This window comes from Mixophyes fleayi, chromosome 2 (assembly GCF_038048845.1).
Source record: "Mixophyes fleayi isolate aMixFle1 chromosome 2, aMixFle1.hap1, whole genome shotgun sequence".
Classification (NCBI taxonomy): Eukaryota; Metazoa; Chordata; class Amphibia; order Anura; family Limnodynastidae; genus Mixophyes; species Mixophyes fleayi.
The window spans coordinates 91,121,826-91,136,624 of NC_134403.1; the positions used below are offsets into that span (position 1 = coordinate 91,121,826).

The 14,799-nt window shown below is 38.9% G+C and overlaps 1 protein-coding gene across 1 annotated transcript in view; it reads right to left on the reverse strand.

The window, feature by feature from the left end:
* Nucleotides 1-2,698: 2,698 nt before the first annotated feature.
* The window catches only part of WNT10B (Wnt family member 10B), a 35,505-nt gene continuing 23,404 nt past the window's right edge, over nucleotides 2,699-14,799 (reverse strand). The window contains exons 4-5 of the mRNA XM_075199637.1: nucleotides 7,403-7,779; nucleotides 2,699-3,748 (exon numbers count right to left, since the gene is read on the reverse strand). Of these exons, the coding sequence (XP_075055738.1) occupies nucleotides 3,290-3,748; nucleotides 7,403-7,779 (836 nt within the window). The 3' untranslated portion in view covers nucleotides 2,699-3,289. The remainder of the gene's footprint in view (nucleotides 3,749-7,402; nucleotides 7,780-14,799) is intronic.

The window sequence follows — 14,799 nt, forward strand, 5'->3', positions numbered from 1 at the left end:
GCCGCTTTAAATTTTCACTGCAAAGTCGTCGATTTCCGGCGATTTGCAGAAAACGGAGATTCATACATTTACCCCCAGAACTGTATTTATTACATGTGTCATTTTAGTGTGTTTGAAGCTTTTTATTACATTGGTTGGAGTGTACTATGAAATGCCCTGTCCTGCAGAAGTCCAACTTGATGTTATACCAAATGGTGCCCTTCCCTGACTAGCTACCTTTAGAGAACATGGCATTGACAACTTAATTCAGTAGTGATGTAATTCAGTAATCCAAAACCCCATTGTATTAACCATTCATTCCTTCAGTGCTTACTCTATTAATTTATATTTAAGTAAATTTTTTGGGATTATTATGGATCCCCAATATCCATATTTGATCATAATCATACATGACGAATATTTCATATCAGAGCCTGAATTTATATGGTTTGGTAGGGCAACTATTTATTTTTCTGTTTTATTTTTGGGGGGCTTTCAAAAACAGTTTAAAATGAAAATGTTTTGAATAAAAAAGTAAAAAAATAGAATGCTGCTACCGTAGAAAAAAAGGAACATTGATATGCAGCACATATTTTACTGCAAGTATACATATAGCTGCATGCCTCTTCCACATCTTGCAGAATTTTGGTCCATAGCAGGTGTTAGTGAGCAAAGCTCCATTCTACCCATGTCTGGCCAGGTCTACCCATTACGTTTACCAATATTCAATGTTATTTTGTCACATTAATTGATGCACAACTCTAAAAGCAGGCACAGTCATGGAGCAATAGAAGCAGTAAGGAAAGTCTTCTGGGTATACTTTACCTTCAGAAATGGCCCCTGTGTGCACATTTTCTGTATTACGCTGCATATATACTGTAAAGTCATTTGCAAACTGCAAACAATATAGGTATGCACTGCTTTTTCATTTGGGTGCACCTAAAAATGTTAATGGTGTAAACAGTATATGGTTGCTTTATGGTCCAGCGTGCTACTACTTTAGGACTACCCCTTTCATTAATTTCAACTTTTACATTTCAATAAATACCCATTGAGCTAGCCTTATATTTGTCTGGTACTCTCTAAATGGAATTTGGAGCATTACCGGTTTTTGCATTCCATGTGAATAAATGAAGTAACTTGTAAGACCCCAGTGATGATAATATATGGATAAATTCTTGTAAATAGTATCTGTATAATCAGTGAATACTGATGTCATCACTTATAATAAGTGAGTTCATCAGTGAGTCATCTGTTATAAGGAATAATGCACCATCTACTGAAATGTATTAAAATGATAGAGCTCCACAGAGACCTCTAATATCCATGTAATTTACAGTAACAAGTGTATTATCCTTTATATAAAGTCTGGAGACTGGTTGCCAACTATCTCTAATTTCCCAGGATATTTCCACGTTTTAAAGATTTGTTCCTGGCTGTGTCAATGGAAATGTCCCTATTTTCCATATTGACCAACTGCACAATAACATTGCTTTATTTTATACATGTTAGATGTTAGATGCAAGTGCTATTTATTCTTATAACCCTCTGTTAAAAAAAAAAAGATTTCTGGGCTCGCATTCTGAATTTGAACTACTAGCTTTGTATATACAGTTAAGAAATTCATCTTGATAAGACTTCACCTTTGTTCCTAAATTATTCTGTAACAGTTACCCGCTTGCTAATCATACACAGATTCTGGTAGGTAAATTGGTAACCCGGTCAATCATTGCTCTGTCACCATACACTGTCATCTCTGTGAGGAGCACCTCTGTGACCGGCTGAGGAGGTGGGGCAGGGGATGCGGGTGGTGGATGAGGGGTGGCAATACAATCCTCCATCTGGTGACACTAGGACAAGGAGTGGCCCAGAGTACATTCACCACCTCCGGCATCTCTATGAGGAGCGCCTCTGTGACAGGCTGTGGAGGTGGGGCAGGGGATGCGGGTGGTGGATGAGGGGCGGCAATACAATCCTCCATCAGGTGACACCAGGTCAAGGAGTGGCTCTGAATACATTCACCACCTCCGGCATCTCTAGGAGGAGCGCCTCTGTGACAGGCTGTGGAGGTGGGGCAGGATGAGGGGTGGCAATACAATCCTTCATCAGGTGACACCAGGTCAAGGAGTGGCCCAGAGTACATTCACCACCTCCGGCATCTCTATGAGGAGCGCCTCTTTGGTAGGCAGTAGGATAGACCACTGACTGGGTGGAGTTAATGTGAGAACAGGTAACGGCCTTATCACATTGATAAGATCCAGCAAAAAAACAAAAAACCTCACCTCATGGCATGAATGCCCCTGAATGTACTGTGTCTCGGTTGGCTGGGTGCATTGTGTGCACAGTCCAACCAGTGCTTCATTGCACCATTTGTCTCAAATAAACCTGATCCATCTGTAGTTATCATTGTAGTGTGCATTGGTGCATTGTGTAGTGTACATTGTATTCTCCATTACAGACATGCAAATACAACCACTACTTCACAATTTTTTCCATGTGATCCATGAAAGTTATGCCCGCATTTCACAGAAACATGGCCAAATCCAACAACCCTACTTCCCCACCTAACCTCCCATACCCCACCCACTTCCAGATCCACAAGTCAGGAGGGCCCTGCAGTCAGGGCAATTGGGAGTTATGCACTCATCCATTTCTCATGGTTATTTTGCAGTTGTAATTTCTGCATGTAATTATAAGGGAAGAATGCAAACATGGAAGGTAAGCTAAATTACTTTTTTTAATTTAAAAGATGTATACAAACTCCAATAAATTAACCTCCTGGTTACATCCTCTCTGGCCTCCTGAGATAAACCTGTCATTGAGTCAGGAGGTGCCAGAACTTGGAGGTCTCTGAGTTCAACAGCAGGAATACCATCACTTCCACAAGTATTTTCAAATGTCAAAGTTCCAAACCGAAAACACTGGTAAAAGGAAACCTTGAAAGGTAATGCAGAAAATGACATCCTTTTATAGTACGAGATGCCGATTCATTGTCTTTTCCAAGGATTAACTGCAATTGCTTGTCTTCAGCCACTGTACTAACATCCAAAGATATATGTGTCCCTTATCGATCTGTTTTGTACTTTCCTGGAATGTGTTTAGCTCTAGAAATTGCTAGACATTTTTCAAGGGGGTCATAGTTTGGATAATATTCATCTTGACATGGAATGAGTTTGAAACACAAAGTAAGTTCCTTAGGACTTCAGGACAGATATTGGACTTACACAGAAATACATACAATGTCAGTGCTAAGGAGGAATAAATTAATTGCTGTAAAGAGAATTGAGATATTTGGAAACTGAAGGTCTCTTCACTTGCACACATTGACCCATTGTGTGACACGGCACTCCTCACACATAACATAGCAACACCAGTGAAAGCGACAGTTGCAACGTTCCCTTCGTGTCTGCATTAGAATATTGTGGCCCCGTCCACAGCATAGGCTGGCACAACTATCCATCTGGTGGCTTGTCTTATTGCAAACTCGCCCTTGGGTTCCAGGGGAGTCTACCAGGGGGTCTTTCTCACAGAAGTCCGGTGACTTCTCAAAATAGACAAGCTCACGAGCCAGTCGCTTCTTGTTGAGTCGCGGGTGGAAGGCCCCACTGTTTTTATTACGAGAGTTCACAAAGACAGCACGTTGCAGCTTTTCCCGTAGCAGTGTGCTAACAGCCCGGAAATCAGGAGTCACATGCCAACACGTCTTAAACTGACAACTTCCAGATGTTCCGTGGCATTTACATCTGCGCTTCATGTTCTCTGTCACTGTCTGGAAATATAGGGTGAAATTAGTTATTTGTAAGAACTTGCTAATCAAATAATTTCATTACTATAAAACAATATAGTATGTATAATACATATATATATATATATATATATATATATATATATCTATGTATATATATAGATATAGATAGATATATATATATATATATCTATATATATATATATATATATAGATATATATATATATATACATAAACATATACACACACACATATATACATATATATATACACACATACACATATATATATATATATATATACACACACATATATATATATATATATATATATATATATATATATATATATATATGTATATGTACACAGTATATGGATGATACCAATTAATGCCTAAATCAATTCATAGATTTTGCAAGATTTCAGGGCACATAGGTCCCTTGTTAAGGAAAGATTTACCCTAACCCTTTGTCGAAATTAAAATAAGGAAATAAGGTAAACAAGACCTGACGCGTTGGGTATTTTTGTCCAGAAAGCTTGCAAAATCTAAGGAATTAATTAGCCATAAAAATGTATAGTTATTTTACAATTTGTTGCTATTTACTCCTAAATTGATCCTGAAGCTAAAGCTAACCACACAAGGGCTTAAACTGCTGAAAACTGTGATCTGCAGACGTTTTCCAACGACATATACTAGCACACCCACTAAGGATCCCATCAATGCAATCAGATTCTTATTGAGGCATAATTATCATGTTTGGGACACACACTGTGATATTGAGCCAGATGTGTTGCTTAGATCAGATAGATAAAATATGTGACTCCAACCATTAGGCAAAACTCTGTCTAGAAAGGGTGTTACCCTCGTTGCTATGCCAGCTTATTGCTCTTTCTCTCCACGTGAACTTTCCTTCTCCTTTCTCTCTCCTTTTTTCCCTCCTCAATCTCCTCCCTGTTTCTCCTGACCTCTCCCTGTTCTCCCACCCTTCCCCCTTTCCTTCTTCTCTGATAAATGTTAAAATGTGCATAGTTGATGACACCTACTAGACAGTCGTTTTCATTTTATGACTGTATATTTATAGGTCAAGACTACTGCATACTTGCCAACTCTCCCGGAATGTCCAGGAGACTCCCGCATTTTGTGAGAGTCTCCCGGACTCCCGGGTGAGTGTGGCAATCTCCCGAATTCTGCCCACTTCACTAGGAAGTGCCCCACTTCCTAGTGAAGTGGGCAGAATTAGATTCCAAAAATGATGCGATTTTGGCCACCCCGCCCCCTCACGCCCACCTCCACTGGCTGGCTCCCGGAAAAGAGCCGAAGAAAGTTTGTAAGTATGGACTACTGTGGATTTTATATACTGCCCTACACAAAGCAACTTGTCCTTTGTTTGTTTATTACCATTACTGGCTTGTCTTTCTTTTTATTTATTTTGCTATGTCTCCAATAAACAGTATTTAAAAAAAAAAAATAGATAAAATATCTATCTATTCAAATGCAAGTTCTCGTGATTTTATAAACCATAAGTAACACGAGAGAAAAAATGTATGAGTCAGCAATTCATCAGTTGCTCTATGATGCCTCTTTTTGCTTCTCCTCTTAATTTGAATCGGTGCAATAACATAAAGCAGATAGACAGCAAAATAAAAAGGAGATAAAGAAGCCACAGGCACAAAGCAAAGACAAAACTCCTGAGTATTGCATGGTCTCAGTGGATAGGGGCGTGGCATGGGTGGGTGGAGTGTGGTCTGTGCAGAGTGAGGTGTGGCCTAATTTGTGCACATTTTGGGGGGTATGAAAATAGTCTCTTAAAGATGATGGGCCATTTATTAACAATACATTTGGTCTATAAAATCATATATATGAATAAAGCATATTAGGGAAGGTAACACACTTCACTTTGTACAGTTTTATAAATACTTTTGGTAACAAAATTTGGAGTTAGCCAACAAAATAGAAATAAAAAAGACAGTTTGCAGAGCAGTGACTTACAAAATCAATATTACTCACTAGTTTCTGTCATAAATTGTCGGAAAAGTCATTTTTAGCGATCAAACTTTTATGGATTTCTACATAATCATAATGGGTTTAGTTTACTGAATATCTAGAATATTGCACAAAATAGATTGTCAATAAATTCAAAAAGTTAATCACAAAGTAAAGTTCAATTGGTGGACATTTAGGGGCCTATTTATGATTGTTTTTCCCACTGCTGCAAAAAGCTGTCATTTATTGCCCTATTTTATGGCGATAAAACAATGGTTATCGCACATCATTATAAAATAAATATTGCCAAGACAGCTGAGCTTTATATAAACAGCAATACATATAATACGTAGCTTATATTATATATGTTTTTTTGTCAGAAATTAATAAGCACTATTTATTTTTTAATGCCTCTGGTTACACCATCCTGTGATACCTATTAGATATGCTCTCTCATACATAAATATGGGGGAGTATATGCTGATGACACTTAACAGGGGCAGAGTTTTTGCTGCCAATAGGTCTGTTTGCTCTTTAATAAAAAGGGGCCTTAGCCCTCATACACATGAGCATTAAAATCAGGTGTTACGTTCATAAAGCATGGTAAACTCCAGTATAGTAGAAAAAGTAATGACTGCTAATGGACCCGTGCAATCGCACTTTGTGAAAAGCGTTCAATTCGCTTTGCGTCAATTTTAATGTTGCCTCAGCGTTCATGAGTGTTGATGCTTACAGCAATATAATGAAGATCTAGGGGAGAGCTCATTAATATAAGTAGGACCTTGTGTCCTGGAGATTTCTGTAGCATATTACACTTGCTGTATAGAGTCAGAACTTATCATGAGAGTATCAGTACCTGTCATGTTAAACTCTCTACCATGGGTACATCCAGGAAACACATTTTGATAGACAGCATGGTGGCTAAGCAGCTAGCACTTCTGCCTCATATTACTGAGGTCATGAGTTCAATTCCCGACTATGGCCTTATCTGTGAGGAGTTTGTATGTTCTCCCCGTGTTTGCGTGGGTTTCAACCGGGTGCTCCGGTTTCCTCCCACACTCCAAAAACATACTAGTGGGTTAATTGGCTTCTATCAAAATTGTCCCTAGTGTCTGTCTGTGTGTGTTAGGGAATTTAGATTGTAAGCTCCAATGGGGCAGGGACTGATGTGAGTGAGTTCTCTGTACAGTGTTGTGGAATCAGTGGTGCTATATAAATAAATGGTGATGATGATGAATGCAAGTTTGTGGCTATATATCCCTAACTCTGCTCCATCTTGTTACTCCATTACTGATTATGCTGATCATAGGCAGAATACAAAATGCAGTTTCTTAAAACTGTAATGGGATTTTTACTTCAAACTACAATTAAAATAAATCCTTGCCCTTTCCCCAAGGGGTCCTGATTGGATAGCTACATGTATAGTGCTGTAACAATCATCTGTCTTCTTATTCCGTGCATTAGAGCCCTCCATCCTCTGGACCTTAGGAATGATTATAAAGAATAATCAGCAAGGGTCCATAGTTATTGTAATTACAGGGTCCCAGCAGAATTCAGCAAATGATGGGTGTCCCATGGAGACAAATAGCTTTAAATATTTGAATATATATTTCAATATATTTCATTTAGTTTCATATCATATGTGTCCTCATTAAATAACCATGCCTATCATATGCCGATGATCATTCAGTACCTGCCTCCCCACGCGGTTATTGTGTATCCTCATTCTTGCTTGAATATCTCTTGGTGACTCTCTGGAGTCCAGAAAATCCCTGGAAAATTTCTCTCCAAATTCCAGCTCATGCTTGCAGCCGCCCCATTCCCATGTATCCTGGGCACTGGGCTCAGGGGTCTCCCGTAGCAGTGGGGTCAAGTCTCTAGGGAGACCCCTCACCTTGGACAAAGCTTGGAGCTGCAACTGGTTCAGCTTCAGACGTATCTTCTCCTCAGTTCCCCGGCGTTTCCATTCACACCCGCAACCCTGCAGCTTGCCCAGACTACAAGCTGTGGCTACTGAATGCATGACGCCCGCTGCCAGTAATGAAAAGGCAAAGGCACTTTCCCGAAAACCTGGAGGAAAGAAGAACAAAGTATGATAACCTGCCGTATATGTGGCTGTATTGCTGTACCAAGTATTCTTGAAGGAAAATGTGTGTCTAATTGACTATTTCAAACTATGGAAATTAAACATAATTTTACAATTATAGAGTCCAGGCAAAGAGAAGACACAGCAGTGTCTGACAATAATAGGAGATGTTTCCATCTATGACTGGATGATGCAGAATTAATATCGTTGCACAACCAGGACTACTTTATAACAGAGTTTGTCAACTGGTGCTACATGACCTTCCAGTGGCACCTCAGACAAATTCAAGGGGTAATTCAATGTATCTCAATATAATGCACAAATTATAATGTTCATATATGTATTATCTCCTGTAAATAATATCACTGAGTTCTGAAGTAATTGTTTATCTTCTGTGAGTTCTAATGTCATTACTGAAAACAAAAACATTGACGTATGTAAATGGTTATATTATTATTGTTTCCATAGAGTTATCACTATGTGTCAGACACATTAATAATCTAATGCAAATGTAACTAATCCAGAATATTGCTTGGAATTGTGATCTGCCAACTCTGCCCATTACTTTGCCCATTATTTGAACACATTTGTATCCCTTAGTGTGTGGGCAGATTGAATGAAGCAATCTTTATACTAAGCATGCTCAAAATCTCAGATATGTTCATCATTCCACATGTGTACAAATGGTTCAATGAACACATATCTACTTCCTGAGCATTAACATTAATGGGTATGTGATAAAAAGGTTTAGAAACCTTGTCTTATGATAGAGGTAACCAATCTTGTGGCTAATTGTTCAGAAACACCATTATATGCCAGCGATACTGGCAGAGGTCCTCACTATTGAAGGACGTTGTTATAGTACACATAACACAGTGGCCACCTAGAAAATAAACTTGTCTTGCAGCATTATCATATGGGAGATTTTTCATTCTTAGCACACACTGCTAAGTGCATAGGATCTCAATTGTTTTGGCAGGGAAAAGGACAAATGTGGTCAGTACCTGACAATAGTACATTAAAGTCCATTATGAAGGTGCAAACTGGTCAATTCAGATAACAAAAAATCAGAAATGAGAACCTAGCACAAATATTTTAGCTTAAGGTATTGATTAAGCTGGTAGCTTGAATCAATAATTTGTGTCAATGCAAGTTTGTGGCTATATATCCCTAACTCTGCTCCATCTTATTACTCCATTATCTCCCACAGGAGGTTACAGCTGCCCGATGGCCAGGAATTACTTTATTCTATTGCAATCAAATGTTTACTATCACTTGCTACAAGTGTTTGTGAGATATAGTTAGTTATACAAACTTATACACCAGGAGATCATAATATGGGTACAAAAGAAAGGGTTAAGCTTCATGATTATGTCTGCCTGGTATATTAAATGCATCAGTTATTCAAGATCCCTACTTACACTTCTTACTTGTACATGGGAATTTCCCAGCAGAAGCAGCTGTCAATAATAAGCTTCTATTCTATTTTATATACTTTGCCTTACTAACATTATCCTTATTGGCTATGGTTCAATATGCTTTCAGGCTGCTTACTGATGATGGAAGAGTTGGTGTTATTCCAAAGGTACCTTTAATGTGGGGAAGTTTTATCGCACTTTAAGAATGACAATACTTTTTCCTTATTGTTTGCATTTTCTTTAACTCTATTACTTTAGATTTGCGTCTTTTGAATTACCATAACTGTCAAACAAAACTAATTTTATATATAGAAGCAAATATAAGATAGTGATGATTGATTACTGACTACGTATTTTGTATTAGATATTTCTTCTAATCATAATAGTCAATCAGCAAAGAGCTTTTAACAGTTGGCAGAACACTATATATGCATTGTGTGTGTCTAACATATGTGAGCCTGGCCAAAGTTTAGTAATTTGTTTAGAATTCATACTTGCCAACTCTCCCGGAATGTCCGGGAGACTCCCGCATTTTGTGAGAGTCTCCCGGACTCCCGGGCGAGTGTGGCAATCTCCCGAATTCTGCCCACTTCACTAGGAAGTGCCCCACTTCCTAGTGAAGTGGGCAGAATTAGATCCCAAACGCCGCGATTCCCGGTGAATCGCGGCGTTTGGCCCCGCCCGCGCTGTCAAATGACGCAATTTGCGTCATGACGTCACAGGGGGCGGGGCCGAAATGACGCGATTTCGGCCACCCCGCCCCTTCACGCCCCCCTCCACTGGCTGGCTCCCGGAAGGGAGCTGAAGAAAGTAGGTAAGTATGGTTTAGATTTTGTTACCTTAAGGGATAATCACCTACATTGTCATAATGCCATCCAGGAGCAGGTATAGATAAGTTGGGGGTGGGGTTTGATGACACAATTGTGTAGTCATGTCAGGGGGGCAAAGTGTATGATTCTGTGGATTGCATCATTAACCCCCAGCTGTATACACTGAGCTGGACGGGACACAGGGCTTGATGATGCAATTTATGTTATGGCACATTCCTGCCCATGCTCAGGATGGTGTGATGTCACCTGATAATTTGTAGGAATCTGCCAGACATTCCGAGAGAACAGGCAAATATGGATAGAAACTTTTTTACTAAAACTTATTTTAGAAGCAAATAGGAACCATTTCACCATATGTCACCAAGATATTTTTCTGAAAATCTCATAACTGTAAATGCCCTTTAGTAGCCACCTATCTAAAAAGTCAAAGTGCTATGAAGTCACAAGTCCCATATAAAGACGTTTATGGCTTTCCCTAATCTAAAGCTTGTAAAAATAATTAAATTAAATCTTGTAGGATAAAAAGTACTAATTCCAATAATAAAGTTAACTAGTCATCCCTACATAACTGTAATTTCCCAGTGTCACATACCTACTGGAGCGTCTTGGTGACTTTCCATATACTGTTCTGATAGGCATAAATGTTAAAATTAGACCAAAAAAGCATATATATCATAAACAGATGCCTAATTCCTCATAGTATATGCATAGTAACATACATAGTTGATGAGGTTAAAAAAAAGACACCAGTCCATCAAGTTCAACCTATTTTGGATCTCCTGCAATCCTGCACTTATATTTGAAATTAATCCAGAGTAAGCAACCGCCAATCTGTTTCAATTGTGAAAATCCCCCCAGACTCAATATTGCAATCCAATTTTTACCCTATATCCTGGATACACCTTTCCGCTAAAAATTTGTCTAACCCTTTCTTAAACATATCTATTGAATCTGCCATCACAACCTTCCCTGGCAATGAATTCCATATCTTGACTGCCATTACTGTAAAGAACCCCTTCCTTTGCTGGTTGTGAAATTTCCTCTCCTCTAACCTTAGGGGATGATAGCATTTTGCTGTTGAATGGTCAGTAAAAGAGATTAAAAAAAGAGACTCTTTGATGTTAATACGTTTTGTGCTATATTTTGGGAACTTTTAGGATGAAGGTTCATATCATTATTTCAAATATTGATTATTTACCACTTAATCAAATGAAGTTGATTTCCGTCCGAACAAGTACCCATGTGTGAGCTTTATTTATATGACAGACTTTTTGGATTTTCCAGTACACTTCTTCTTTAAAATGTCTAACGAATATTTGCAAAGTTTTATGAGTAATAACATAATTACTCCTTAGAAAGAAAACAGGACTTTGCAAAAAGCATGTGGGAGATGCATTCATTCAGTGCACAAAAGGGTGTGTAAGACTGGCAGTTTCTGTTTGGCAGTGGTATGTTCATTGGTGCATCCTGGTATGAAATCATAATCATGAGCAATTTTTGGAACTGAAAACACATCCTGATTAGAGATGAGTCAAGTTTTCAAAACGGTTTACATATTTGCATTGTTTCATATATGGATGCAAATATTCCTCAACCACCATCTTAATCTCTCCTATTACCACCCTCTACACAGCTAACACAAGACAACAACCCTCTGACCAACATTGCTACACACACAGCCTGCTCAGTACTTTTACCTTTGCATTCTAGCTGGTCCAGTGTGCAATATGATGTAGCACGTGCCCTTGTGTTTCAAACCTCCATTGTCCTATAGATTGTAAGCTTGCGAGCAGGGTTCTCTTACCTCTCTGTCTGTATGTATTACCCAGTATTGTCTTATTAAAGTTTGTTCCCAATTGTAAAGCGCTACGGAATTTGCTGGCACTATATAAATAAATGATGATGATGATGAAATTTGAGCATATATATATACATATATATATATATATATATATATATTTGATATGTAATTTGGGGGTTTTATAACTAGTTGTAACTCCTGATCCCAATTGTAATCTTATCAGGAATGATCATTGTCTGACCATACTAGTAGTGACGAAGGGATCTGGTAGTTCTGCCCAAGCCCTGACCCACAGGGTCTATTTTGATGATATTTATGTGTGACCAGACTTTACATAGACCTTTCTGCTATCCATTCAGGTGAAGTGGCCAGATTTGGTCAAATTAAGACTTAGCCTCACCCCACCCACCCAAGCTATCATCACTATATGTCCTTTGTCCTTTCCTTCACAAAACACCCATATTATAAATAAACATAAAATGCAGGGTGTATGGCAGTGATGGGCAACAGGCAGCATAAGGGGTACCTGCAATCCACCAAGTCTTCACCTGTGGCCCAGGCTCTTCCTGCTTTATGTACTGTCGGCCCTTATCTCTGCCTTATGCCCCCATGAGCTTCACCTGCAACCCCGCACTTATTAATAGATCAGGCCTGGTATACACCTGTGTGCTGCAAAGTTGTTGTCTGGTTTTGGTTCCACTTACATTGCTTAACACTGTAACCACTGCACCATTGTGGCACAATAACTAGAAATCATTGTTTTCTTAATTATTCTTTATATATATATATATATATATATATATATAAAAGATCCACCCAAATAACACCCAACCCACATTATCACAAGGTCGCACCCCTTTCTGAGCCCACCGGTCAAGAGAGTCCAGCACAATAGGGCCTGTTCAGAGCCATGTGGTTTGCTAGCAGCTTCCCCCAATGTCAGTGGAATTCTATTTAAATATCGGGGTGAGACAAATTCAAAATAACTTAGGGGCAAGGTATGAAAAGGCGATTATAAAAGTTACTTTCTGTTTAACTCACTGTCATTTAGATATAACCGCATTTCATTTTTATAGACATCTATATGGTTTTCTGTGGGGAAAACATGTTAGGAATGTGTGTTGTAGCAAGTTGTTTTCTAAATGCTCTGAATAGTTCACACCTCCCCTGAGCTAGTATATAATAGGTGTATGAGGATATTTTATTAGCCTTAGGTATCTATGTTTTGGCAACAATATTACAGTTTGAAGTCCATGTGGTTTGAAATGCAATTAACTACAGTGAAAATTGGTGGGCCTAATTGTATAAAAAGGATTTGGAGATGATCCTTCATAGACTTGTGTTTTATTGTTTGCGATGCATTCTATTACAGGACATCATCAGAATAAGACACATTTATGTAGAGGTGCCTCAGAAAACTTGGCTTTTAGATATGTTAATTTCAAACAGCAGAAATATGTATTAAGTTGACTGTTGGAATCTTGTTCTTTCACAGAAAAGCGCAGAGAACAAATGGGACACTTTAAAACAATATTTATGTATTGTTGCAGGTATATACAACAAGTGTTCTTCAAATACAAGATGACCAATGTGGCTATATGATAAATGATTAAATGTCATACAGGAAAATAAAAGAGCATTTAAGTTGTTAAAAGTAGAATTTACAAAGATACATAAGAAAAAATGAAATGCTGATAGCACTGGGCCACTACATGATGAACTAGGTCAGTGATGGCTAACCTGTGACACTCCAGGGGGTAAATGTATTAATGTCCGGATTCCCTTTACAATGCAGCACCGCTTTAAATTTAATCGCCGAAGACGCTGAAAACGCCGGAGTTGAAGAATCCGGACATTAATACATTTACCCCCAGGTGTTGTGAAACTACAAGCCCCAGCATGCTTTGCCAGTAGATAACTAGCTGATAGCTGGCAGAGCATGCTGGGACTTGTAGTTTCACAACACCTGGAGTGTCACAGATTAGCCAACACTGAACTAGGTCTATTGAAAAAGTTGCTTTAAAACATATTGTGCCACAATACCCTATGTACACCATAAGATATTAGTGGCCTAACTCAGGAATAAGTACGTTTACAACTAAATAAAAGTAAGAGTGATAAAACACTTGACCCAGTATACCTCACCCTCTTTCATCCTCCATCTCTCCCACTCTTGCTTCTTGCCCTCAGATCCCCTTACTTTGACTCACCCCCAAGTGTCAACCGTTAGTCTGAACCTTTCCCTTTAGATTGTAAGCTCTAGTGAGCAGGGCCCTCTTCCCTCCTGTTCTCATTATCTATAACTGTTGCTCACCAGCCACACTGTGCACCTCCTCCTTGGGCTCTCCGTTCATTGACTACACTCATCCATTGTCTTTACGGCTCCTTCAGTAGCTCTAAACCTATTAGCTGCGCCCATGCTAATAGGCACAGTTTCAGTCTGCACTGTATATACCCCGTGCACCCCAGTAACTGTGTTGAGAGTTGTAGTGTTATTTGTTTACTGTATTTATACTGTTATATCTTGTACTGTCTTGTTGTCATCCCTCTGTATGGCGGAATATATAGGTACGCCTATATATTAATAAAAATATGTATACCTAGCGTAGGCAGCTGTCACAAAAATGTGTTTCACCTCTGGAGAATGCACTGCTCGGATGCTCCTATAGTCAGAGCTTATTACAGGTAAGTGGTTTCAAGACCACAGAAAAAACTGCAGATATAGATCCAGGCAAATAGCATTATACATGAATAGGGAGGAGTCAAAAATGGCCCCCAGACAGCGGCGTTGGGGAACAGAGGAGTTGGTGCTGGTGTAGTGGTGTTGTCAAAAGTGATAGAGAGGTTGGGAGGGGAGGAGACTCTTGATGGAGGGAAGACAATGAATTCAGTTTTGGCCATGTTAAGTTTGGGAAAGTATAAGGACACCCATCAGGAGATGATGGAGAGTCAACT